We start from the raw sequence: 27386 nt of genomic DNA, 5'->3' as shown, positions 1-27386 counted from the left end.
TATTTTATATTAAAAAAATGACAAGCTAATTACATTAAAAAAATATACAAAAATGACTCCAAATATAATAATTTATATATATATATATATATATATATTACTTTTGATAGCATAACATCTAATCTTCTAAAATGGGGTCTTGGGTTCGACCCCCTCCCCTGCTCACGAAAAAAAAATAAAAAATAAGCCAGTTGCATGTTTCTGCTAAAAAAAAACAATCGCATGTTTCCAATTCTCTTATTATTTAACACATCGTCCTCTTATTCTTTGCCACCAACGCTCCAACCACCCTGTCTCTCTCCCTTTGGGCGTTTGTTTGTGTTTCTGCTCTCCTTCTCGTTTTTCCCCCACAAAGGACCTTAATTAGCATTGGCATGCAGTTTGAGTTAAGTCGGGGAGGAAAATGGGATTCTTGATCTCAGATAAGATTACCTATGTTCTTGTTCTTGCCATTTCGGTTTTGAATTGCGTCACCGAGTTTGGAACAAACGCTCAACCTTTAGCACAGAATGAAGGTACTTTTCTCACGCTACACTGATCTTGGGCATCTGTTTAATTTTCTGTGGATATATTTTGTTGTTACGAGTGCACTCTCTTCGCGATCGTAGTGCGGCGGTTTTGTTTTCAGAATTGCGACGTTCCTGTGTTTTGTATATACACCCGTTTTTTCCGTTCTGTGAAAGCAGTTTCTTTGAGACTTTTGTTTCATTTCTGAAATTCAGGGCTACTTTCACGATGAATGTCTAGTGAAAGTTGTGAAACTATGCCTTTTATGCTGTTTACATGCGAGTTGATCCCTGATTTAAGTTCCAGTTTTTTCTCAATTATTTAGAATTGATATTCTTCCGCATGAATAGCGAAAAGGATAATGATAGCAGTACGACTGTATTGACGGCCACTACAGAACAATATGCATGCTTGTGATATGGGTCCACCTCAGACACTGTAGTGTCGGGCGATTGATCAGTTGATACATTTCATTACTTACGTGGAGTATTTTCCTAGAATGGCCCTCCATCTTTTTTCTGTCTAACTTAGAATATTATTTAATATTATTATTATTTTAAAATTTAAAAAAATTAAATTATTTGTTATAATTTATGTAAAAATTAAAAAAATTATAATAATAAGATGAAATACTTTTATTATTTAAACAAACCTAATAATTATTAATAGAGGTTCATTGGAACTTGAGTTTACATATTAAAAAGTTATATATGTTATTGCTAAAATGATTGAAATTAATTTATATAAGAAGTTTATAATTAATATTTTTTTTATAAAACTAAATATTATCATGTTAATATTATACTGTATGTATTCTTTACTTGTCGTGTTTTTAATTTTGAAAGCATACTATATATGTATTTAATCATGCAAATTAAGTGCAAAAAATGATTTTATTATTGAATGTTGGACTATAATTAGTAGTTGTCCAGTCCAGAGCAACTTGTGATATTTTGGTGCAATTTCATCATCTTTTGTAAAGTTGAGGACCTAATTGATTTTGTCAACTAGCAATAATAGAGGTACTACAGATCTGATCTTCAATCAATGCATGCAGACTGCAGAAAAAGTTTCTGTCTATACTGTATAAAAGGATAATAACGCCTCATACCACTCATAAAAAAATGGTTCTGTTTAACTGAGAAGAATCATGATTATCTAGATTTTAAAAAAAATTAATTTAAGCTTTTTTATTTTTTTATGAGCCTTTTTCCAGTACTGTATAAGACTGGTATTTTAATTATTATATTTACTGATGAATATAAATAATATATAGAATACTTAGGAGAGAGATATATGTTCTTAATTTTTATAATAATTCCACCAAAATTTTAACTATATTATTGATTAATTTTTTAAAATATAGACTTAGGTTGTGTTTGGATGTTGAAGTGAATTGAGTTGAGATGATAAAATATTGTTAAAATATTATTTTTTAATATTATTATTATTTTAAGATTTGAAAAAGTTGAATTATTTATTATATTTTGTATTGAAATTTAAAAAAATTGTAATGATGAGTTGAGATAAGTTGAAATAGGTTAATAATCCAAACGAAGCCTTAGGTTACGTAAGCTTTACCTCTTTTTCACTCTCAATTTTTGCTTTTCATTTCCTTTTGACCAGGATGATTCGTAGATTTTATTTAACATACATATATACATGCGGATTACCAATTTATTTTGTTGATCTACAGTGAAAGCTCTCCAAGCAATATCCACAAAATTACAGAACTTAAATTGGAGGATCGACGAGAATTTTTGTCATGATACAAGTGTCAACATATCCAATATCGACGGTATCGAAACTCTGAGCAATGTCACATGCGACTGCACTCTCGAAAATGGCACTGTTTGCGGAATCACGAGCATGTATGAGCTTTCCTTTTGCTATCCCTAGCCACATGTTCCTTAATTAATAAACATGAACCTAAATGTTTGTTGATATCAGCACTTTTTTCATGGATTTTATATCTGTCTAGCTATCTTTTCGGCATTGATATATATTAATAGTTGTGGTATACATGAGCTATATATATATATATATATATTTATATATTTATATAAGTATGCAAAAATATGCATGACCACATGATGATGTTTTCCTGTTCTAAATAGTACTAGAACTTTGATATATTTTTATTTCAGTTATTTTATGATTTTTTTTTTTTTTTTGACAGCCAGCTGAAGGATCTTGCTCTAAGTGGAGTCCTACCGGCTGAATTCGGAAATCTTACTAATTTGATACAACTGTAAGAGAAACATGCGTACTTTAATTTTCTGCATTAGACAGCTAGTGAAAAATTGTTTGCTTAAAAATAAATCTTATAAATTGATATAACGTTAGATTCTAAAACTCTTTTAATGGAGTTTTGATTTTTTTTTTTTTAAACCTAACACTTCTTGTTCAACTAAGCTCTCATTGCATCACGAGTAATTTGCTATTTTGCCATTTGAGAGTCTTTGATCATGGAGACTTATGATTGGTTCTCGGTGCATTCGAGGATAGGCCATTGCGTTCCAGAGACTTGAAATTTGACATAGGATCTGAATTGGGTTTTTCTTAGAACTTTTAAAAGACAATAGGATTATTTATTGTAAAAGAGATAGATGGTTATATATACGGTAAATGGTGATGCGATATACCAGGCAAGCTATCGATGAGGGCCATGACAATACAAAAATTGCATTTCTACGGGATATTCGAAAACCAGCTTAGTAAACAGGTCCATTAAAATTGCATTTGCAGTGAAGACCACTTTTTTTTATTCTAGGATATATGAAGTCCGTTAATATTTCATTAGATTTTGACAAAATTTCATGGAATATTGGGATCCCTTTTTTTTTTCCAATGATTCGAAGTTGAGAAAGAGTACTAAGTAGTGAAGTTTCTTCCATTAAACAGTGATCTCACTCGCAATTATCTCAATGGATCAATTCCTCCGAGTTTTGCTCAGCTCCCTCTTGTCAATCTGTGAGTAATTATTTGCATTTTGTATCTACGAAAGCATATCTTTTATTTTCCATGCAGGTGTTGGCCAAGGGTCAATGGGTTGGTCAGTTTGTAACGGTAATTGGTGCTCTGCAGGTCTCTTCTGGGAAACCGGCTAAGTGGTACAATTCCAAAGGAAATTGGTGACATTACTTCACTTGAGCAACTGTAAGTACTCCTGAGTTAAATTTTTGTGTCGAACTGAAAGAAGATTAATAACTTGGATTACAGTTGAAGTTGCATTTTTTTTTTTACAGGGTCTTGGAAGATAATCAACTCAGTGGACCTCTTCCGGAAAGCCTTGGAAAATTGAGCAACTTGAAAAGACTGTAAGAATGCAGTCTTCATCCTCCCTTAATTCCCTTGTATTTTATTGTATGCAATGTTGTTTCATCTTTGCAGTCATTCTAGTTATGTACTTCTTGCACTTCTTTCTGTTTTTTTATACCTTTTGGAAACAATCATTCAAAAATAATGCTTTAAGTCCTCTATCAAGTATCAAGTGTGTACTAGTTGGAACTAGGCTTTAAAATTATAATCCTTTGATAATTATGACTCAGTTCTTTTGGGTATTAGTTATGTACCACTGCCCACACTTCGTATTGCACCAACACTTTTTGCCATATTGCTTCAAGTAAATGAGTGACTGAATATTTCAGTATCTTGCAGCATTCTTTCTGCAAACGATTTTAACAGCACAATACCAGAAGCATTTGGCAACTTAAAGAACTTGGTAGATTTGTAAGTGATGCTATTTGACATTATTATATGGAGATGTAACTTTTAGAATTAAGAGATTCTTAAAACTTAAGCTACTCTCTGCAGTAGAATCGATGGGAGCAGAATATCAGGGAAAATACCTGATTTTATTGGGAATTGGACGGAACTTAACAGACTGTGAGTATTGTACTTCATTCCTTTTATCTGTCAAATTTTCCCTCTTTGATATATGAATTTGATTTTTTTTTTTATCTTATTTTATTATCTAAGAACTCTGTTTGCAGTGATATGCAAGGCACGTCCATGGAGGGCCCCATCCCTTCTAACATATCCCGTTTGAAAAACTTAACTGAACTGTGAGTATATGATCCTTTACTGGAAATTGATTAGAATTGGGAAATGTAGAAGATGGTACAATTATTTGTACTGATCTGTCATGTTCTTCAGGAGGATATCTGATTTGCAAGGATCAAGTATTGGATTCCCTGATTTGCAAAATTTGAAAAAATTGAAATATTTGTAAGTTCTATATATTTACTTTGTTTTCTGCAACAATTAATCCTATTGTGACCAACTTTGTGGTTTATTTTTTATGCTCTTACTCTTGTGCTGTGCCCTCAGGTGGCTTAGAAATTGCTTAATCACTGGTCCAATCCCAGATTATATTGGAGAGTTGACAGCTTTGAAAGAATTGTAAGTTGCTTAAAATGACCATACTTCTCGAGATGTTTTTACTTATGAAGTTCTTTTTCTATGTCCAGGCTGAAATCCTGTTTAATTTCCTGCAGTATGCTATTTATGCACTTACTTTTGAACAGAGACTATCGCATATAAGTCACACAACACATGTCCATTTTTTTTTCCTGTCAGGTTTTTCTGTCCAAAATTGCAATATCAACTACAATGTATGCTCAAATGAAATTTTCTTTTCTTGTAGAGACCTGAGCTTCAATCGTTTAAGTGGTCCAATTCCAGAGCAACTTGGGAACTTGGATCTAGATTACATGTAAGCTGATAAAGCACATTAAGTAAATTTTTGGTCAATCTTTCAAATGTTGTCTTTATAATGTTTCTCAGATTGTCTCCATGTTTATACTTCTCTGAGACTGCTCTCTTGGCAAGAAACGAGATGACATACATTTTATGGATGTAGGTTTCTAACCAACAACTCATTGAATGGGGAAGTCCCAACTGGGATATTGAACAGCCCAAATAAGTTGTAAGTCTCCTTTAAGCTGAGAATTTTCTTTTTGTTTGGCTGTAAATCTGTCTATACACAACGATGATATGTTTCTTTGTATTGCAGGGATATATCTTACAACAATTTTTCAGGGTCACCTGATGTTAGTTGCGGAGTACAGTCACCTGTGTAAGTTTCTTTAATTCACTAATCATAGATTGTCCTGTCAAAGACAGAAGAAAATACATCTAATATTAGTTTATATTATCTCCATGCTAATCTATACATACACATGAATGACATATTCATTCCTCTTGCATTGTTCTAACTGGGTTTAATAATCATACAGGAACTTGATTTCCAGTCATTCATCTCTTGACAGCAATTCGTAAGTTCTTTGCCATTTTAAGACATTTATTTTGCTTGTTTGAATTGCATTATGACCAAATTTATTTGACTGAACTTGAATCCTCAACTTCTAGGAGTCGTTGGTGTTTGCAGAAGGACCTCCCATGTTCTGGAAAAGCAAGTTGTAAGCATTGATGCATATATGATTGTGCTTTTATGAACTGCAGTAGCTTACGGGTAAATAGTATAACGCGATTACTTCTATATCTGCAGATCATTCCTTGTTTATTAATTGTGGAGGGCAAGAGATGAGCTTTGAGGGGAATGAATATGTAGATGACTTAAGCAAAGAGGGCGGGTCGCACTTTAGTTCTGTTTCTCAAAAATGGGCTTATAGTAGTACAGGGGTTTACATGGGTAAGTCTGAGGCTTCCTACCTTGCAACGAATACATTTTCCTTGAATGTGAGTGGACCAGACTTCTACCAAACAGCCCGAGTTTCCCCTCTATCACTTAAGTACTATGGTCTTTGCTTGCGGAAGGGAAGCTACAAAGTAAAGCTCTACTTTGCTGAAATAATGTATTCTGATGATCAGAAATCTAGCAGTTTGGGGAAGCGCATATTTGATGTCTCAATTCAAGTGAGTTGATATAGATCTTATAAGATTAGGCTGTAGTATGTCATATGATTTTCTTCCAAGGTTTTGCTTAGCTTTAAAAGAGGAAGGATGCCATTTTTTCTGAAGTTTACGAGGTTTAAGTTTGATTTTTTTTTTTTTTTTTTGTTCTCACAGGGGAAATTAGTTTTGGAGGATTTTAACATTATGGAGAAAGCTGGGGGTGTTGGTAAAGGCATCAAAAGGGAATTTGATGCTCTTGTTAATGGTAGTACTCTGGAGATTCATTTATACTGGGCAGGGAAAGGAACTACTGCCATTCCTGACAAAGGTGTCTATGGACCTCTAATTTCTGCCATTTCAGTGACACCTAGTAAGTTTTTCTCCTGATTTAGGATCTCTATCATTTGTATGATGAAGTTGTCATCTAAGCATTCATCTTCTTGTAGACTTTGACGTTACAAGTGGCCTATCTGCTGGAGCTATTGTTGGAATTGTACTTGCATCATGTGTGGTCTTTTTACTGATTTTGGTAGTTCTCAGAACGAAGGGTTACCTTGGGGGCAAAGACCTTGAAGATAAAGGTGATATTAATCACATAAAGTACTGTCTAGCCACCCATTGATGATTAAGCTTTGAATTCTTTATCTTTCTTTGTATAACACATACAAACACAAACACCAAGGGAGAGACTATGGACAGAAGATGCTCCTCTATTTGAATAGCTTTGGCATTAATGACGAATAGACAATTGACCACATAATCTCTGTCTTAGTCTCTCTCTCTCTCTCTCTCTCCACCCCAATACACACCAAAATTCCTATATATTGCCGGAACAAGATACTGTTTCGAATTAAGAGTTGCAAAATCTCTTCCTTAATGGTATTATTGGCTAATAATAGGTCCTGATATTCCAGTAATTTAGAAGAGTCGTACTCGTACGCTGATTAACGTCCCAATTGAAAAATAAAGTAATCTTCCATTTTCATGGCTATGTTTGTGTCTATTTCGTTGTGTGTACCCTGTGGAAACACATTATAGCACAGTTATTTTTTTCTTTTCTTTTGTTCCATTCTCTCTCATTTGTGGAATATTTCTTATTTTCTCTCTTTCTTACAGAACTACGTGGACTAGATCTACAAACAGGTTTTTTTACCTTAAGACAAATTAAAGCTGCGACCAGTAACTTTGACCCTGCAAATAAGATAGGTGAAGGAGGCTTTGGACCCGTTTACAAGGTAATTATGATTGTTTTTTTTTTTTTTAAATCTTGAAAAATGATAAACTCACAACTCTTTCACAACTCTATTTTGAGTGGATGGGACTTATGTAAGATTGAAATTATTTTTAGTCAAGTGGCATAATTACATGTATCATTATCCTTTTATTTGGTGAGTTTGACCATTTGCAAATGGTGTGAGCTTACCACAAGCTAAGTAGTTAGAAATCGTAGAAGATCCAACTTGAATATATGATTCTGAAATTGTTTTGCATTTCCTTAGGGTATACTATCAGATGGTGCTGTCATTGCTGTTAAGCAGCTATCCTCCAAATCGAAGCAAGGGAACCGTGAGTTCGTCACTGAGATAGGCATGATATCTGCATTACAACATCCCAATCTAGTGAGGCTTTTCGGATGCTGTATCGAAGGAAACCAGTTGTTACTTGTATATGAATACATGGAAAACAATAGTCTTGCCCGTGCTCTTTTTGGTAAATCCTTTACTAGCATCCACCCTTTTTATTATTTAAAGAGTGAGACCAGTAAGACATAACCGAAAGCTCTCCCTTTTATTTTGGTTCCCAATTTAGGTCGTGAGGAGCAGAAGCTACACTTGAATTGGCCTACAAGGAATAAGATATGCCTGGGAATAGCAAGGGGATTAGCTTATCTCCATGAGGAATCGAGGTTGAAAATCGTCCACAGAGATATAAAAGCAACAAATGTTCTCCTTGATAAGGATCTAAATGCCAAGATATCTGACTTTGGTTTAGCTAAGCTTGATGAAGAAGAGAACACGCATATCAGCACACGAATTGCAGGAACAATGTGAGTTCTATCTCTCTCTGTCTTCCGGTGTATTTAGCTTCTCTAAATAGGGCTTGTTTCTTGTAAGACAGATTCTAAACATGGGTACTGAAAACAATAGTACTCATGATTTTCATAATAGACCAAAGGATATAAATAGTTTGGACTTATGTAATGTATAGAAGATGCAGCCTACTTTTGTTAAAAAAATGTCACCTACCAAGTCTGTTCTGCATCACATTTTCATAGAGCATTTGCTGTTTAAACCCAAATATTGTCCTAGTGCCGCTCAATATTGCATAGTGATGCGATGTAATGGGTTGCACTTCCACATATTCTGGCCAATGTGTGAACAGAAAACCTTACACATCATTTAGCGAATATTTTGGGTGCTTTTGTAATGGATATTAGAAGCTTTTCTTAGCTGGCATTCATTCTGTATAATGGCACATTTACTCACTGTTCTAGTGCTGTGTCTGGTTTTCTCAGAGGTTATATGGCTCCCGAATACGCAATGAGGGGTTACTTGACTGACAAAGCAGATGTCTACAGCTTTGGAGTAGTTGCTTTGGAGATTGTTAGTGGGAAAAGCAACACAAATTACAGGCCAAAGGAAGAGTTCGTTTATCTTCTGGACTGGGTAAACACCTCAAACCTTCTTGCTGCACATATTGATTTTAATTTTGTTTTGTTACTTTGTGTCTGCATACTTATGCATGAGATGATGAATGTTTTTTTTCACATGTTACTGAAGGCCTATGTCCTACAAGAGCAAGGGAACCTTCTAGAACTTGTGGATCCAAGTCTTGGGTCAAGCTACTCCTCTGAAGAGGCAATGAGAATGCTCAACTTGGGTCTCTTATGCACCAACCCCTCTCCCACTCTCAGGCCATTAATGTCTTCCGTTGTAAGTATGCTTGAAGGAAAAATTGCTGTTCAAACACCAATAATCAAGCGCAGTGAAACGAACCCAGATGCTAGGTTTAAAGCCTTCGAGAAGTTATCACAAGATAGCCAAACACATATCTCTACATGGTTGCATGACAGTCAAATGCAAAGAGGCATGTCAATGGACGGGCCATGGATTGATTCCTCTGTTTCTCTCCAAAGTAAAGATGAGACCCGAGACCATTCCTCATCGAGCAAGCTTTTGGAGGAAAAATAGGATTTTTCATTTAGAGGGATTCTTTTATAAGGAAAAAAGCAAAGCTTCATGAATTTCTTTTCTTGTTTTCTTATGATTCCATTGGAGCTATGTCACGAATTATTTATACTTCCAGAACAACAGTTAGAGAATGTGCTTTTTTCGATTATTTACCAGATTCCTATACAGAGAAAAGTTGCATGACTGACATTTTTTTTTATGGGATTCAGCCGGGGTTCCAACATTCTGGTTACTGCGGAATGGTGTGTTGGATGTAGAACTCGGCATACAAATAACACTTTTACTGTAGTGTTGAATGATGAACTAGGCATGCGTATACAGAAGTGTTTGATATCTCTTGATTGTACTATAAAATCGTGACATTTGATGTAGTTCATACCTCTTTAATTTTTATTTTTTATTTTTTTTATTTTTTTGTCCTCTCTTTCTATCTCTCTGTTTGTTCAGCTGAGCAGCAGCCAGGGCAATCATGAATAATTGATTTGCAATATCCATGAACATGAGCGCATAGGCCTGAAATTACAAGTAAAAGAACAGGAGCAACATAGAAGTGTGTGACATGCTGCAACAAATCTTATCCTGATTTCTGACCTCCTCCGACCCGTAAAGCTTTCCTCAGATTAAGACCACCAAAATCATTCGTCGGATCATGCACCAGTCAACCAGAAGACCCAATCTTTTAGAATCCCAAGGAAATAATGTCGTGCCATGTCATCATTTCCGTGCGATAAAGTTGCCTTTTCTACATACGGTTTCGTCCATTGCGCCACTGGTCCCTCTCTCTCTCTCTCTCACTCGGCTCGAGTGCCACTTCCTGACGAACCCTCTAGCCTTCCTCAATCTTTGCAAGTCATTGGCATGGAAGAACCCAATAGTCTGGAAAATGTTCTTGATTCCAACGTCGATCATGGGTTCCTGCATAGTCGGGATGAGTTCCCTAGATTTGAGTGCAAAGATAGCGTGAAGTCCGAAAATTTGCTTGATGTGCTGAAGTGTCGTCTGATCAAATGGACTATAGATGGAGTAGACATGGTGTTTAAGGATCAGAAATCGCTGAAATCTAACCCCTTTGCAAGTGGCCTTGGAAAACAGTCATTTTTAAGTGACAATCCGCTTCGTTCATCGACTGATCAAAATGGTAGTGGTTGGAACACTACTTCACAGAGTTGCCAGGATTGTGCAGAAAGTAATTATCAAGCAAAAAGAGATAAAGCAAGTTCTACTATGCAAGAAATTGAAAGGGCATGCTCGAATTGTGACGATCGTCAGGTCGATTTGAGGAGAGATCAATTCGATGCCACGAGCGAATGGGATAACGAACATGCCCATGTTCCGTCAGGAAGCTATTATGATAATTTTCCTTTCAACTTTCTACCTTTTCTTCCATTACTGTTGATAAAATTTATTGGATTCCAACTCAACCTACCGGTTAGGATTTTCACATTTCCGATATGGTTAGCATATTTTCCGTTCATGTTCATGCTGTTTCCATTTCAAACTCTTAAGGCACAGTAGAGGATATATGATGAGAAAGATGTTTGGAAGGTGGGATGTCACGTATATGAATGTCACTTCTAGCGTAACTGAGTGTGAATGCACGAAAATCAGTGGTAGTGAGGGTTGGTCGGGCCATCTTCTCGGTCATCTACGTTTTGTGCATGCTTTTAGCGTTGCTAGCATCAGGTTTCGTACTAGGGGGTTTCATGATGAGACACCTGATTGAGAAGCCCATTCAGAAAGTCGAGACACTGAATTTCGACTACACCAAAACAAGTCCTGTTGCTTTGGTGCCAATCATCTCTTCTTCTGTTATTGGCAGTCGTTTCATTCCTTACAACCATAAATTGCAGCTCACTGTTTCATTAACGGTGCCTGAATCTGAGTATAATCGAAAGCTCGGTGTCTTCCAGGTATGATCTCTGATCCCTCCAGATTTTCTGCTAGTGAAAATATGATGGCAATTTGTACCGTGCTGATTGAATTGGCTTATCATTACTCTTAGATTTTCTGGATAATTGATTCTAATGCCAAAATGCAATGAAACAAGTTTGTGATTTCATCCACCATTATTTTTGCATGAAGGTGAGGGTTGAATTCCTGTCAGGAAATGGTAATATCACAGCCTGTTCCAGTTATCCGTGCACGCTGCGATTCAAATGCCAGCCGATCCGCTTTGTTGAAATCTTCCTTAAGAGTGCTCCACTTATTGCTGGTTTCCAATCAGAATCCCAAGCTCTGAACATAAAAATGAACAAATTCACTGAAGGGATTGAGCCAACTGCCTGCTTGAAGATGACACTAGAACCTCGAGCAGAATACCAACATGGTGCCGGTATACCTCAAGTATATGCTGCATCGGTAGCGCTTGAATCTGAGCTCCCTAAGTTGAAGAAGATTATTTGGTACTGGAGGAGAACACTATTTGTTTGGGCAAGTATAATGTCATTCCTCACAGAGTTGGTGTTCATCCTAGCCTTCTGCAGACCTATGATTGTCCAGGGATCAGGAAAGCCAAGGATTGGTTCAACTGCAAGGGATTCTCATTCAAACACCATCTTCCGGAGCAAAAGAACCCGAAGAGAAGGCTTACTTTACATAAAAAGGATTTGAAGGAATAATATTACATTCAGAATTATTAAATTTTTCGCCGTTTGTGGCTCTAGCCTAATGTTTTGAATACCGTATCGAATATCGTACCGATCAAGATACTGGAACGAAATATTTCGGTACCGGTATCGTTTCAAGATAACATTTTGAGATAATGTTTCGGGATAGTCGATCTATAAATAAATTATATATATAAATATATATAAAAATTATATTTTAAAATAATAGTCTATATATAAATAAATTATATACAAATACATATATATATATATAAATTATAAATAGTCTAATCTGAATTGAAGGTTAAAAAATAAGTTTGTAGTTTGAAAAAATGAAAAAAAAAAAAAAACATAGGCCGAAATATAGGCCGGTACAGGCCGAAATTGAGACCGGTAAGACCGGTACGGCCGATATTTTGGCCGGTACGGAACAGGTATAGTACCTGTACCGGCCGGATGGCTGAAACGAAAAATTTTGACCGTACCAGCCGGTACGGCACAAAATTTAAAACTTTGAGTCTAGTCCCTTTCTTTTTTGTCCTCTTAAAATAAGTCAATTTCACGACGTTTAATGTCGAGTTATTTTCAGCATCAAGCATATTCAATGTTTTTTATAGTTTGGTGCTTAGATTTTTTATTCTTCAAAAAATAATAATCGATACAAGTTTTAAGCACCAGTGAACATAGCAAAGTTTAAACCAGACAGGCAGTATATTCGTCCATCATTTTTATTTTCATTTTTTCAATGTTCATCTTGAAACTAATCGAGCGGTACTCTGCTCTACCCAATTTTATCACTTGCAATTTAGAAGAGAAATGCGAAATAAAAAAGATCCAGTTCACGACTTTTATCAGCGATATTCCACAAATAATCTCATCCCCAAAAATTCTACAAACATCTTGGCCTTTCTTTTGGGGTTTTGAGCTTATTTTTTGAACCCCAAAGATGAACAAAAAAATAAAAAAAATGGTATCCCATTTCCATAGTAGTATATGTATAGAATATCTATATCTAGAAATACCAAAACAGTAAAAATTTTCAAAAAATGCAACCCATTACCCAAGTGGACTAGGGGAAAAAAAAAAGGAGATAATGTATTAAAATATTCCAAATACAAAGAAGATGGTATCAGTGTAACTGGCATTAAATAACATTCAAATATTCACACGTTGTATTATTGTATGGTTTCTGAGCTTGAGACTGTACACTTTGATTGGGGCTTATGTGGGATCACGTTTAAAATTCAATACCACAATTTATCTGAACAGATAAGAAAGGTCGACCAACACTGGAAAGAGGGGTGTCCACTCTCACAACTATCCCAGAACTCCCAACGTTTCCATTCCACTTTGACCTGCCAAGCTGTGCATAGAACATACACCACAAGAAGAGGAAAAATGAAATTCAATTATACTAGAAGGAAAAGTGGCAGAGCAATGTCATAACAAAGTAAACGTCCAAGATCAATAATTAGAAAGGAAAAAAAAAAAAAATCCAGAGAAGGAAAGGTGATATATGCTTTATTTTTTGCAATGGTAGGAGAAAACCTAATGCTAATGCCCTCAAGACATCAATAGAACACTACTGTGAAACAATGACTTACAGAAATAGACGCAAATGCAGAAGGATGAGTCATGAATGCACATCCCAATATCAGACTCAGTTGCTCCTTCACCGTATGAATAAGCTCCGCCTGCAACCCAGGATTGCTTCCACCAAAAGTGGGGCATAAACTGGCCATTGCAACATTTAACAAGAAATATGTGAACACCAAGTCTTATGATTTGAGAGCAAATTGATTTCTTTAAAAATATGGAAGCAAAGCATTAGCATACCACTGACTGGGTACAGCTAAAACTGATTGCATATGTAATCAGTGTACAGTTAAGAAACCAAAACCAAAAAGCGGAATATCTAATCTGAAGGCGTATATCTTATCAGAAAGCAAAAGAAGGCATATACGTAATAGCAATATGAGACAGGAAACTATGGCATCGCTGATTTTAAATTCTGCAAGTAGCTCGGAACCAAAACGATGGCTTTTTTTTCCTTGAATTGCATGCTTTGCAGCTTTATATCTCTTTCTCGAAGAGAGTTGTGAAAATGGCTCTCGTGTGGAACTAAAGATTATCTTGACAGCAATATTCATGCAACCTGGGTTACCCAGAAGGGTAGATGGACAAACTTCTTTTTTTATATAGGTAAGGGTAGATGGACAAACTACACCGGCCTCCCACCGATAGTAAGAAAATAGCAGGAACTTTTTTTTTTGATAAGTAATCGATAATATTATAAATAGAGATAGGCAAAAACCCAAGTACACAAGATGGATACAGGAGATAAAACCTATCTAGGTCAACGAAAGGGAAGCTAAGAAGTCATGTACATTCAGGCCATTAAAATCTATAGCAATGGCCCATAACATTAAAGTACGGAAAAGTAAAGCTCTAAGTTCCCCCGGCGACCGCTCCATGTTTTCAAAAGTCTGATCATTGCGCTCTTGCCAAATACACCACATGATACAGATCGGGATCATTTTCACACCTCCTTAATTTGTTGAACGCCTCTCGGGAGTGTCCAACTGGCCAACAGATCAACCACAGTTTCTGGCATCACGAAAGGTAACTCTACTCGACTGAAAACTTCCACCCACAAGGCTCTCGTTATCTCGCAATGTAACAATAGATGATCCACTGTCTCACCTGATCTCTTACACAAGCAACACCAGTCTAGTATAACTAACCGTCGCTTCCTCAGGTTGTCAATGGTCAGAATCTTCCCCCATGCTGCTGTCCATGTAAAGAAAACCGCTTTCGGAGGCGCCTTATTTCTCCAAAGTCTCTTCCATGGGAACTGAATGGTTTTGGTGTGGGAAAGGGACTTATAGAAGGATCTAACAGAGAAAATGCCCTTACCCGTCGGGTTCCACCATAAGCTGTCAGCTTGCTGTCTATTCGGCTTCACAGAATATATGAGGCTGAAAAAGGCTTAAAAAATGTCTACTTCCCAATCTTGTGCCGCTCTACTAAATGTCACGTTCCACTGCACATGATCCCCTGATATAATCATGAGGTCCTCAATGAATGCTTCCTGGTTGAGAGCCACACGGAAAACAGCTGGAAATGCCTCCTTTAGGGCCTCACTCCCACACCAAATGTCCTCCCAAAACTTAATACGGGATCCCCTCCCCAACACCATTTTAGAATGAGTAATAAAGTCCCCCCACCCGCGCCTAATGTGTTTCCATATCCCCACTCCACTTGCCCCAATTACCTCTTTTGTGCACCAGCCCCCCCATAAGCTTCCATGTTTATAATCAATCACCAGTTTCCATAGAGCTCCAGTTTTCAAATTATACCGCCATAACCACTTCCCAAGCAAAGCCCGATTTAATGTTCTCAAATTCTTTATGCCCAACCCACCTGACGAGATTGGTCTACACACCTTGTCCCAGCTCACTAAATGAAATTTGAATTCATCCTCTATCCCACTCCATAGAAAATCACGATACAGTTTCTCAATCCGAGCCGCTACACTGACAGGCAATTGAAACAAAGATAGAAAGTACGTAGGTAAGTTAGAAAGGGTACTCTTAATGAGAGTAACCCGGCCACCTTTCGACAAATACAATCTCTTCCATCCTGCTAATTTTTTTCCTATCTTTTCAATAACAGAATCCCAAATGGATGAGGCCCTAGCAACAGCCCCCAAAGGTAATCCCAAATAGGTAATGGGAAGAGAAGCTATCTTACACCCAAGAATGCTTGCTAACTGCCTAGTATTGCTCACATTCCCCACTGGTACTAATTCTGACTTGTCAAAATTAATTTTCAGGCCTGACGCTGCTTCAAAGCATAATAACAGAGCCTTCAATGTCCTCAACTGGTTGTGATCAGCCTCACAAAATAAAAGGGTGTCATCTGCAAATAGTAAGTGAGACAAAACAATAGTACCCCTATTGGGATCACCAATCGGAAAACCAGCCACCAACCCATGCGTGACCACCGCCGATATCATCCTACTCAATGCCTCCATAACGATAACAAAAAGGAGTGGGGACAGAGGATCTCCTTGTCTGAGACCTCGAGAGCTGCTAAAGAAGCCAGTCGGACAGCCATTATCAAGACTGAAAATCTGGCCGTAGAGATACACCACCTTATCCAAGTACACCATCTCACCCCAAAGCCACATCTACCCAGCACATACAAGAGGAAATCCCAGTTTACATGGTCATATGCCTTCTTCATATCTAATTTGCACAGAATCCCTGTAAATCCAGCCTTCAATCTGCTATCTAGTCCTTCATTAGCAATAAGAACTGAATCCAAAATTTGTCGCCCCTTAACAAAAGCATTTTGTGTTTTCGTGATAATCTTCCCCAGAACCACCCCCAATCTGTTAGCCAAAACCTTTGAAATAATTTAATACACTCCATTCACCAGGCTGATGGGTCGAAAATCCTTAATCTCCACCGCCCCCATCTTCTTAGGGATCAACGCATATGGCATTTATGCTTTTCTCAAACTTCCCAACCAATGAAACTTCATAAAACACATTCATTAAATCTACTTTTACCACTTCCCAACAAGAGTGGAAAAAGCCCATCGAGAAACCATCTGGACCGAGAGCTTTATCTTTGACCATACGTCTCACTACCTCATACACTTCCCCTTCTTCAAAGGGCCTCTCTAACCACGCCGCTTCTTGAGGCTCAATCGTATCAAAACCAAGGCCATCCATCTTTGGCCTCCATCCCTCTCTTTCTGTAAGTAGTTGTTCATAGAAATCCACCACATGTTCACTAATCACAGGGGCCTCCTTACACAACATACCATTTATATTCAACATTGCAATGGTATTATTTCTTCTATGGGAGTTGGCAACTCTATGGAAGAACTTTGTACTCCGATCCCCTTCTTTCAGCCACAATGCTCTCGACTTCTGGCGCCAAGAAATCTCTTCTAATGATAGTACTCTCTCTAATTCTGAAACCAACTCAGTCTTCCTCAATATTTCCTGCGGTACGAGAGCTCTAACTTCAAGTATACACTCGAGCTGTTGTAATTCATCCACCATGCGTTTCTTACGCTCCCCTAAATCTCCAAAGGAGTGTATGTTCCAAAGCTTAAGGTCATTTTTCAAAGCTTTCAGTTTACTGGCTAAAATGAAAGAGGGTTACCATAAAACTGATAAGAAGACCACCATTGCCTCACCTTATCCACAAAACCTTCACTTTTCAGCCACATGTTTTCAAACTTAAAATAACGGCGCCCACTTCGAATGCCCCCACAATCCAATAAGATAGGAAAATGATCTGAGCAAAGACGAGGCATTCTCTTTTGGCACACCTCCGGATAGTGCACCTCCCATTCCGATGAGATGAGAAATCTGTCCAGCCGGGACCATGTCTGATTATTCGACCAAGTAAAAGCACCTCCCGAGAGAGGGATATCCAACAAGTTTAACTCAAAAATACAATCAGAGAACTCTATCATTGCAGGTCGCATCCTACTCTCACCCGACCGTTCACTTGTTGATCTAATGACATTAAAATCCCCTCCTATACATCACGGAAGTTCCCACCAACTATGTAGCCCAGCAAGTTCCTCCCATAAAAATCTTCTGTCATTGTCCACATTTGGACCATAAACCCCGGCAAAGGCCCACACAAAATTATCTACCACACTCTTAAAAAAGCATGCCACAGTATATTCCCCCACAAACTCCTCCATTTTGTCAACAACTCTTTTATCCCACATTACTAAAATACCTCATGAAGCACCGTTTGAAGCAAGATACACCCAATCTGCATAAGTACAGCTCCAAACACTTCGAACTAGTCTTCTAGAAATAGTTTTCAATTTAGTTTCTTCTAAACATACTATGTCCGCCCTCCATTCTAGCAGCAGATTTTTTATTTGAAGCCTCTTATTTGCCTCATTTAGCCCCCGGATGTTCCAAGATATGATTTTTGGCTTCATAAAGGAGAAGCAAGCCCCTTCCCTTTTGATCTTTCTCGGCTTGAACTTCCTTCATAATTTAATGACCAAGTAAGACGCTTGAGCTCCCGCTGTTTTTTCGACCCTGATTTCTTAGCTTGTGAGTGGCCCGCTTCAATGGCAATAAGTAGCGCAAAAAACTGCTCTTCATAACCCACACAGTCCATACCTATCAAGTGTTGCAATTCTTTCACCTTTTTTAGCATCCAATCTAGTGTAGTTGATTCATTTGGAAGTAAACGTTTCAATGGGATAGGCTCCCCAACACTATAAGCCCACTGTGTAGAATGTATCTCCCTCTTTTCTTCCTCCCCAAATAAATTTCTACCCTCCCATTCAACCACAGCATCACTAGATGGAAATTGAGTCTCAGGGACTAAGCTCCCAAGGAGCCCAACATTCACCATCTCCAAGCCTATCCCCTCTGCCCCGAGAACTCTAGCTTCAGTACTGTCATCATGCATTATAAGCTCTATGTGATCCTCGGAATGGATCTAAAGCTTCGGCAAGGAGGAGGAGCCTCCCCCTAGGTTCCTCAGCACTGTCTGGCTGTGTAGATCTTCAGCAGCTACGCTCGGTGGCTGGTTTACGCCCCGCGTGATACCTGGTAACCCCCACGTCACAGGACAAAGAGGGGACTCCAGGTTCAGAACCTCTACCTGATGCAGGGGACGCCGACGAAACAATGGTGACACCGGCGAAACAATGGTGTCGCCGTGTACTCCGTCGTCTCTCACCGTGGGTTGAGAGAGACCCAGTTTCACCGTAGGCTGTAACACAACAATAGTGTCGCCGTGTTCGCCGGCACCATCTGCCGATGGTGTCACAACCGCCGATGGTGTCGCCATGTTCACCGTGTTCGCTGGGGCCATCTAGTTCGTTGCCGGCAAGGGTGGATCCGACAGCATCACCGAGACAGACGGGGTGCGTCTCCTCCATGCGTAAGGGCTTGTGGGCTGTGTTTGACCCCGAGGCCCAACAGCTTGGCCCAGCCCTTCTGATGCTTTCTCATCTGCCTGCTTAGTGTGACTGGGCCCCGACAGCTCCTGGCCCGTTAGCCCAGAGGCCTTTTTCAATTTATTTTTAAACCCATCATCCCCTTGACCCATGCCCCTCTCACCCAGACCCGTGCCCCCCTCCTCTTTATCCTCTTGAACGCACCGTTTTAGAACATTAATATTAAGCTGTAAAACATCCACTTGTCTCTGCATATCCATCACAGCCCGTAGAATTTCTTCCTTATTTAGCCCGACACAATCTCTGCCACCACCCTCACTGCTCTGCTCCCCTATAGGAACAACGTCGCATACAAACTTTTGCAACGGCACTGCACCACCCACCCCAGCAGGTTGACGTGATGGGTTCAAAACCCTCGGGTTTTTGAAAGCCTCCAAGTACGAAGGCTGAGCTACCATCCTTCCCGTCGTAGACAACCCTTTGTAACCACCACGCCCAGCCTCCTTCAAGACCTCCACCATCTTCCTCCAGCCCCTACCATCCTTATCTTCCGGAATAAAGATGCAGTTTCGACGGCCGCCTCTCCCATACTCCACCAAAGCCATGAAAACTCCCTGGAGATTAGAACACCTCTGTGCTATGAAGCCCCTGTCACCTTCCCTATGCCCTGTATAAAACTCCTTTCTTCCAGCCATTAAACAATCTTCCAAAGCTTTAGTGAACCAGTGCACTGTAACCAGCTCCAGACTCATTTTCTTCACCAGCTTCCACCCCTTTTCAGTAATGAGAATCCTACATCCATCCCTTAACACCTCAAAAGACTTTAGTTCTACGTTTGTTACTCTCCGATAATCCATAATCCTTCCCTTTGAACGAAAAACTACGATCAAACACCCACCAACTCCATTGAGATGAAGCAGAAAGTTTACGTAGGGAAGTTGTACAGAGAGAAAAGTTTTAGAGAGAGAGCTTACCACCTATTTTTATAAATAACAACTGTCAACCGTTGACATAATAATTTGAGCAAACATACTTAAACCATATCTAAATACCGTTTAATTTTTTTTTTTTTCGGTTTTTCTATAATATTATCTAGATCGACATATCTGACATCAAGTTGGATGCAAACCTAACCTAGGGGTCTACTTTTACCTTCTTGAAAGTTTCAAGGTAAAATTGACTAAAATTTAGCTTGGGAGTTTTAGTGCCACCCGATAGACTTTCAACGAGTACTAATGTATTTAGCTGTTGAAATGTAATTAGGTGTTTCTTTTGTATACTTCCTGTGTACATGGGCTTCACGTATTTCATTCGATCAATAAAATTTTCTTAGTAAAAAAAAAAATGTATTTAGCTTAATATTAAATTGCCTAATCCATTGGCAACTAGAAAAAGCCAAGGCAGATAATCTAACCTGAATTGGATAGTCGGTTTCACCATGAGACCAGATCTCTTCCAAGCCAAGGCTTGTGCAAAACTAAACGCAAACGACTTGTCAGGCCATTGCACCATCGGTGTGATGCGTGTTCCCCACTTATTCTGAAAAATACAAAGGATTCCAAATGGAAATATTAAGGCCCATTCACATAGGCACCAACTTAGAATTATTAACAAATTGTTATAGAATCAGCTACAGGAAAAAAGTGTAATACATTTTTTAGATTCAATGAGATGAATTTTGCCAAAATTATTTTTCCATAGCTTGTTATGAATTTGCGATCTCACCTTGCAAGAAAAGCTGAATCTCATTTCTCCTGGATATTGACCCTGAGCCTGTAGAAGGCCTCCACAAATAGGCAGGAAAGCACTTGTAGTAAGCCCCTCACCAGATACATATGTCAACTTCCCATTTGGAAACTGTAAATCTACAAACGACTAGATAGAGAAGAAAAATTGTGTCAATCTCCACCCAAAGAAGCTGGCAGCTTACTCGTATTTTCGTAATTTATTATGAGCAAACTGCTACACCTACTCAAGATGGTTCAACTTGAGAACATGATAATAGAAATTGATTTTCAAATGAAATGAGGACTTCATTCATGCCTTCAGTTAGTCAATCAGTAAACTTGGAACGTAAGATTTTAGTGGATCTCCAAGAAATTTAGAAGTCAATAAATGAATATTGATGGATAATCCTTTTTAAAAAGATTGAATTTGATGGTATGAAACTCAATATTTCAGGCTAGCACTCCAATAAAATTGTCTAGTCTACTTTCCATGTGATAGCATACTTAAATGACTTTCATGGACTCCAGTATCACAGAGACCAACTCAGCTCATTTTTTGCAGTTTATATCCTCAGGCTCAGTGCACTATAGAATTTCACTAAAATGTAACCGCATAATAAATGCTCACACTTCTTTTTTAATCACACCACTTATTAATTGATTCTAAAAGCTAGAGTATGTTGTTTTTCTGTAATCATGCCTCTCATGCTGAGTTAGCTCAGGAGGTAAATGGGAGGGGTATGTTTGGGATGGGTCCTGAGTTCAATTACGCCATGCAAAAGACTAGTGAGCCCATTTGGGAATACGATTGTTCTCAAATATTCTCAGATATTCCTTGAGATTCTCAAATATTTCTTTTCCAAACATCACTTAAACACAAAACACTTTTCAATTTCAAATTTTCAACTTTTTCATCTAATCATTACCTAATCATTATAACTTTCACAAACTCCCAAACAAAACACAAACCCTATACAACTTTCTCAAACTTCCAAACAAAAATTATATTAAAAGTTATATTCAAACAATATTTTAATATTTTAACTTTATAATATTTTTATTTAATTTTTTCTCTCTCCTTTCCCAAAATCCAATAAAACATCTTAACGTTCGTATTTCACTACTAATCACAAACCATTTCACTACTATTCTGAGATATTCTTAGTATCCAAACGAGCCCTAAGAAATCTTCACTGGAACTCTCAACCTCAATTATGCAAGGCAAGCAAGAAAGCAGGACCATCCAAGTCCTACAAACGAAAAGGAAGCATTAATGATAAACAAACTCAAAACATAAATTCTGTTTGGAATTAAGTAGTCATAAGGAAGACTGTCCAAAGACTTACCCTGTAAAGGAGGCATCAAATAAATAATTTCACTTATTAATTACAATGTTCTAATAGAAATTAGTAACTTACACAAGCTAAGGGATTGAGACAAAGCATTGACATTAACAGCCACCTTCTATGCTTTGACCACACAGCTGGACAAAGTGAGTGCATTCCGTTCTGAAAATTAAATAAATGAAGAAATGAGTACAAACCAAGGGAGGGAAAATCTGGAGATGCAATCCCATCATATCGCAAATTAAGCCACAACAATAGCACCATGGTAATGAATCACAGGGAAAGGCCACATAGTAGTAGAGGAAATGGGAAGCCACTGAATCCATCAACGCCATAATTTAATTCATCACACGCATTAAAAAGTTCTTGGAGAGGAGGCAGCTTACACATAATGCATGCCAAGTCAGTGTTACAAAGTACATTGTGTTCATTTAAGATTACTAAAAACATCATTTAGAAGACTTGTTTATAGGTGACAATACAAGTGCACAGAAAGGTCGCCAAAACTTATTGCTTATATATGCATTTGCCTTCTTACACAATTAGTTTTGCACTCTTTATGTCTGTTATAATATCACACACACCCACACAGAGTAGGGTAGTAAACTCTGGAAGAATTTAGATCAGTGGAAGATGCTCGTAATGCTGCAAATTCAGGATATCTTTGGAGGCAGTTTCATTAAATCACCATGAAAACAGCCTTGTAGGGTGGAGCCTACAGGATCTTCTTTATTTAGGCTTGCATGAATTAAGTTGTACATTACAAATAAATAAATATTAAAAAATAAATAAACAATAGTACAATTAAAGCTGATCATACCTTCCTATCATAGCCATACCAAAGCAAATGCTGCTTTGACAAATGGACAGGCAAAAGAAGAGTTGTATCACGAATAAAGAGCACTGGTCCAAGCTGGACAAGAAAGAGAGATGAATTTTCATTTCCAGATGTAGAACTGCCGTGTGATGCCTCTACCCTCCATAAATCTCCCCGTGCAACCAAAGAACTTTCTACGTCATGTGTTCTGCTATCATAGGTTGATGTAATATTTATGATCCCCTACATCAAATAAAACCATACCACTTACAAAACAATTGAAAAAATAGCAGCAGCCATCAAATTAAAGAAAGAAAATCTTAAATGACTTCCTCCTTCTACTTACATCTGGTAAAAAAAAGCTCATAAATGAGACTGCTATGAGAAACAGACAAATTTTTCAGAACGAAGAGGTTATCATAGAATAGACAAAACAATTGCCATGCAGGATGGTCATTACAATTTTTACAAGTTCCACATATAAATGAAACTGTCATGCCCATTTCTCAGGGAATTTAAATGATCTAGATTTTTTAATCCTTTCCATGATGAAAGATACATACTTGATCAAATCTTTGTGAGTCAGTTTCCAAAAACACTACATGTGAAAACAAAGTTCCCGACAAAATGGTACTATGATGCAATTAAATTAATGGAAAACACAAATGATTGTATAGACACAATAGGGCACAAAAAAAATGCGAAAAATTTTCTTGGCCATATGTGATTAAGTGTAATTGCATCAACACAATAATTTCCAAATGGAAGAAAATTGTCCTCAAGGGAAAAAATAAAAGAAAATTGAATAAGCAGCATCTATCCAATTTACTTTTGATCTACAAATCCTTCTGTTTCAACTTTGGGTTGGGGGGGGGGGGGGGGGGGGGGGGGGGGGCGGGGGGGGCATCTTTTTGTTTTTCTTAAAACAAAAAGTTTTCATTTCTTTATTTTTATTTTTACTAAATCTTAACAAAGGCATTTTTAGAAAAACTCATTTGAAAAGTTAAGGATTTTGGCTCAATTAGATGGAGGGTGCAAAATGGAAAAAAATGGTAATTTACGGTAACAAATTTTTTATTTTGATAGTTTGGGGTGCAATTTGAAAAACGCGTGGTAGTATGGAGTTTGAAAATAAAAATTCCATTACAATAATCGTAGCATGCTCCGTTAAAAGCACATAATCAACTACCTTCTTCCTCACCAAAGTCCACGTAAGAACTGCTTAGTCTACCTGACTTAATCACTTGCATGGTATCCAATACCTTCGCGGGCTTCGCCAGCAGTTTATAAATATACAAATGTTATTTTTACAAGCTAAAATTAGCACTTTAAAAATGTCACAAGCCTGATTAGGGCATAAATTGATGAATGAATTCGTGTAATTAGCTTCAAAACTCTTACCTGCGGTCTACCCAAAAGCCCTGCCGACCTAAGATTAAACCCAGCAACTTCATCATCTACCAACTCATCAGCACCACTATCGTTCTCCGCAAATCCAAAATCCCTCAGCCTCTCCGTCAACAACCCCAAATCCCCTTGCGTAGTCACACCCCCATCAACCCTCAGCCTACTCCCCCCCACGTCCACCATCACAGGCGCCTTCGCATTCTCCTCCTGCCGAAACGGGGCAGGCAGCCTCCTGAAAAACTGCTGGACCAACCCATTCAAGTTCGCGCCGAAGTCCGCCCCGGCCTGCCCAATCCTATTCCCAATATCGAAAATCGCCAATACTCCATTAATTCCCGAACTATCGGTCGCCAATCCGAAATCTCCTCTCCCAAAATTCTGCTGACTTGGGAATTCGAGGTCGAAGAGCATGGATTTCTGAGGGTTGGGCCACGAAAACGAGGGAGGGCTGATGTGGGACTGGATCAACCCGGTGAAACCCTGAGCTAGTCGGTCCGCCAAGTCCTGACCGTGCCGCTGTACCTCCTCCCATGCCTCAAACGACCTCTCTACCGACATTCGATGAAGAATCTTGACCTTATCTGCCTCCTTTGTCTCTCACAGCTTCTTCATCTAAGCTAAAATTGGTTTTTTCCCTTCGGCGGTTGTGAAATCGATTGAGTTTCGCTGTTTCCAACTCTATCTCATGTCCAATTTGGTGACAGAGAGTGAAAAGGCGCGAAGTTTCGAACAGGGACAGCTAGAATTTATGGTTCTTTGGGAGTTTGGACTGGGTTTTGGTTTTAAAAGATCAGGAGCACCGAAATTAAAATCACAAAACAGGAGTGAGATGCAATTTTTCCAATTCCGGGAAGAAAACCAAAGGTAAGCTCGGATTCTTTTTTTGGTAAAAATAAAAAAGCTCTGAAAGATTGGAAGATTGATATTTTGAAATCACAGATAATGAAATTAGGGCTTTACTGAGACGATGTAAAGCGTAGCAGAGGAAGGCCCGGTAGATACTAGAGATAGGGTAGCGAGTGTGTAAGGGTTACGGAGGAAGTGCGCCGGGTGCGCAATGCGCATACAATTCGAATCGTTAGCGGCAAAAACTGTGGCTCAGAGGATAGAGATACTATTGCAGGGAGTAGTGCTACATCGCTACACCGAGGGTTGTAGGCCGAGATCTCCCGAGAAAGGTCAAAAAAAGTTTTTTTTTTTTTTTTTTTTTTTTTTTAATTTTCATTATTTTTTAGATATATTTAAATATTATTTTTAAAAAAATCATAACATCATTAAAAATATTTTTTCTTAATTATTAATTAAAAAAATTAAAAAAAAAAACACTGTCCGAATAAACCCATTATCGAAATCCAAGTGTTTCTTGTGTTTGCTGGAGATACAAGCGTTATGAGTAGTGAACTCCGAAACAATCATTACATATACGATTTGAAGATGCTAGTCAGTCTTATGAATTTGTTTATTTAAATTTATCATTAATGTAAATATATTTATATATTCTTTTAAATGTCTATAAATATTTTTAAAAATAAAAAATATATAATTTTATTAATAAACACTTCATTAATTATTAATAAAAATAAAATAAAATACCGGAATTGAGAGGATAAACTAACAAGGCCAAGTATCATTTTCCAATAAGATTTTATTGTAACTGTAATTATAGATAAGTATTGGACTTTGGAGGGAGAATAAAAATAGACTATTATGTTGTCATCCATACTCTAAAAATATATAATAATTTTTATTTTATATTTATTCTTTTATGATTGTAAATTCATGGAGAAAATAAATTTTAGTCAAGAAATAGTCTCGTTTATTTTTACATATGAGATGAGATGAGTTGAGATTAAAGTTAAAAAATTGAGTAAAATATTGTTAGTATTTTTTAATATTATTTTTGTTTTGAAATTTAAAAAAGTTAAATTGTTTATTTTATTTTATATGAAAATTTGAAAAAGTTATAACGATTAGATATAAGATGAGATGAGTTAAGATGAACTGTGAAAACAAACGAAAGGACTACCATTACTACCAAAACTATGAAAGTGATGACAATTAGTAATTGATTGTGAAAGAATAATTCTATTTGAAAGTTTTTACACTACATATCATCTATATTGATTAATTTTATTTGAAAAATAATTTTTAATATTTAAATCTTACAAATCAAAATATGTCATGTGAATAATGTGTAGTATAAAGATTTTTAAATAATATTACTCGACCGTGAAAATGTATAATACAATGTGTTTAAAAGAAACATGAAAATTTAATAGACGATCCTCAAATTCAGTAAGGAGAAAATACATCTTCATTTGCGATTTTACTTAAAAGTTGTGCAGCGAAACACTAGTTTATGAAATGGGTCTTTTTACTCTGCCGTGCAGCTCTTATTGTTAGGTGTGCCTCTAGTACAATTGCATTTTTTTTTTAAAACAAATTTAAAAAAAAAAAAATACAAATATACTATTAATAACACTTTTAAATATTCTTAAAAAATTAAATCCAAGAGAAAATAAGCATATTTTCCTTATGAAATAGCGTGAAGTACATACTCTATCCATTCCAAGCCACAACACATCACAACATCTGAAATACAAGCACGGTTCGGAAGAAATAAGCAGGAAAACATGGGGAAGAAATGTAGGGTACGAACACAGGGCAGAGCGTCTCATCACATCGGCTCATAACAATTTTTTTTTTTTTTTTAAAGGACTTTTTCGGCTTTATATCGACAAATCTGTGGTCACACAAATATCACATCAAAATTACACTTCATTATAATTGCAATAAACAGTTGAAAATGATCGCCGAACAAACTTCCAAAAGAGATCAAATTCAAAACCCACTTGGATTGGCCTAATCGTATGGGTACGTGGCCAACATCTTGTTGATTTTGTATACACATCAAACAACGGTTGATATTTTAAAATTATTTTATTATTATTCTTAAACTTTTTTATTTT

General features: G+C 37.3%; 3 protein-coding genes across 4 annotated transcripts; 2 read left to right on the top strand and 1 right to left on the bottom strand.

Moving 5' to 3' along the window:
• Positions 1-188: 188 nt before the first annotated feature.
• Positions 189-9890, top strand: LOC121236758 (probable LRR receptor-like serine/threonine-protein kinase At1g53430). Its single transcript, XM_041133201.1, has 24 exons — positions 189-515; positions 2204-2378; positions 2687-2758; positions 3412-3480; positions 3595-3666; positions 3756-3827; positions 4168-4239; positions 4324-4395; positions 4503-4574; positions 4666-4737; positions 4840-4911; positions 5156-5224; positions 5372-5437; positions 5525-5587; positions 5748-5786; positions 5881-5930; positions 6020-6387; positions 6541-6736; positions 6813-6947; positions 7483-7601; positions 7866-8076; positions 8176-8413; positions 8882-9032; positions 9147-9890. Exons 1-24 carry the CDS (start codon positions 404-406, stop codon positions 9555-9557), a joined length of 3048 nt encoding a protein of 1015 aa, XP_040989135.1. The 5' UTR covers positions 189-403; the 3' UTR covers positions 9558-9890.
• A 143-nt stretch (positions 9891-10033) lies between these two features.
• LOC121236766 (seipin-3-like) lies at positions 10034-12209 on the top strand. The gene is made up of 2 exons (XM_041133215.1): positions 10034-11467; positions 11640-12209. Exons 1-2 carry the CDS (start codon positions 11216-11218, stop codon positions 12165-12167), a joined length of 780 nt encoding a protein of 259 aa, XP_040989149.1. The 5' UTR covers positions 10034-11215; the 3' UTR covers positions 12168-12209.
• A 1027-nt stretch (positions 12210-13236) lies between these two features.
• On the bottom strand, positions 13237-25525 carry LOC121236754. 2 transcript variants are annotated; one of them, XM_041133198.1, is made up of 7 exons: positions 24412-25525; positions 23014-23253; positions 22266-22355; positions 20846-20995; positions 20535-20659; positions 13768-13897; positions 13237-13526 (listed from the first exon to the last, which is right to left on the bottom strand). In XM_041133198.1, the coding sequence occupies exons 1-7, from the start codon at positions 24973-24975 to the stop codon at positions 13401-13403; spliced, it is 1425 nt and encodes a 474-aa protein (XP_040989132.1). In that variant the 5' UTR covers positions 24976-25525; the 3' UTR covers positions 13237-13400. The 2 variants fall into 2 exon arrangements, with proteins under 2 accessions (XP_040989132.1, XP_040989133.1); XM_041133199.1 differs by lacking the exons at positions 13237-13526; positions 13768-13897 and adding exons at positions 14411-14427; positions 20093-20097.
• Between the last annotated feature and the right edge of the window lie 1861 nt (positions 25526-27386).

Source organism: Juglans microcarpa x Juglans regia, chromosome 6S (genome assembly GCF_004785595.1).
Source record: "Juglans microcarpa x Juglans regia isolate MS1-56 chromosome 6S, Jm3101_v1.0, whole genome shotgun sequence".
Lineage (NCBI taxonomy): Eukaryota > Viridiplantae > Streptophyta > Magnoliopsida > Fagales > Juglandaceae > Juglans > Juglans microcarpa x Juglans regia.
Note: the sequence above shows the minus strand (reverse complement) of the source record. Positions and strands in the feature narration are given on the sequence as shown.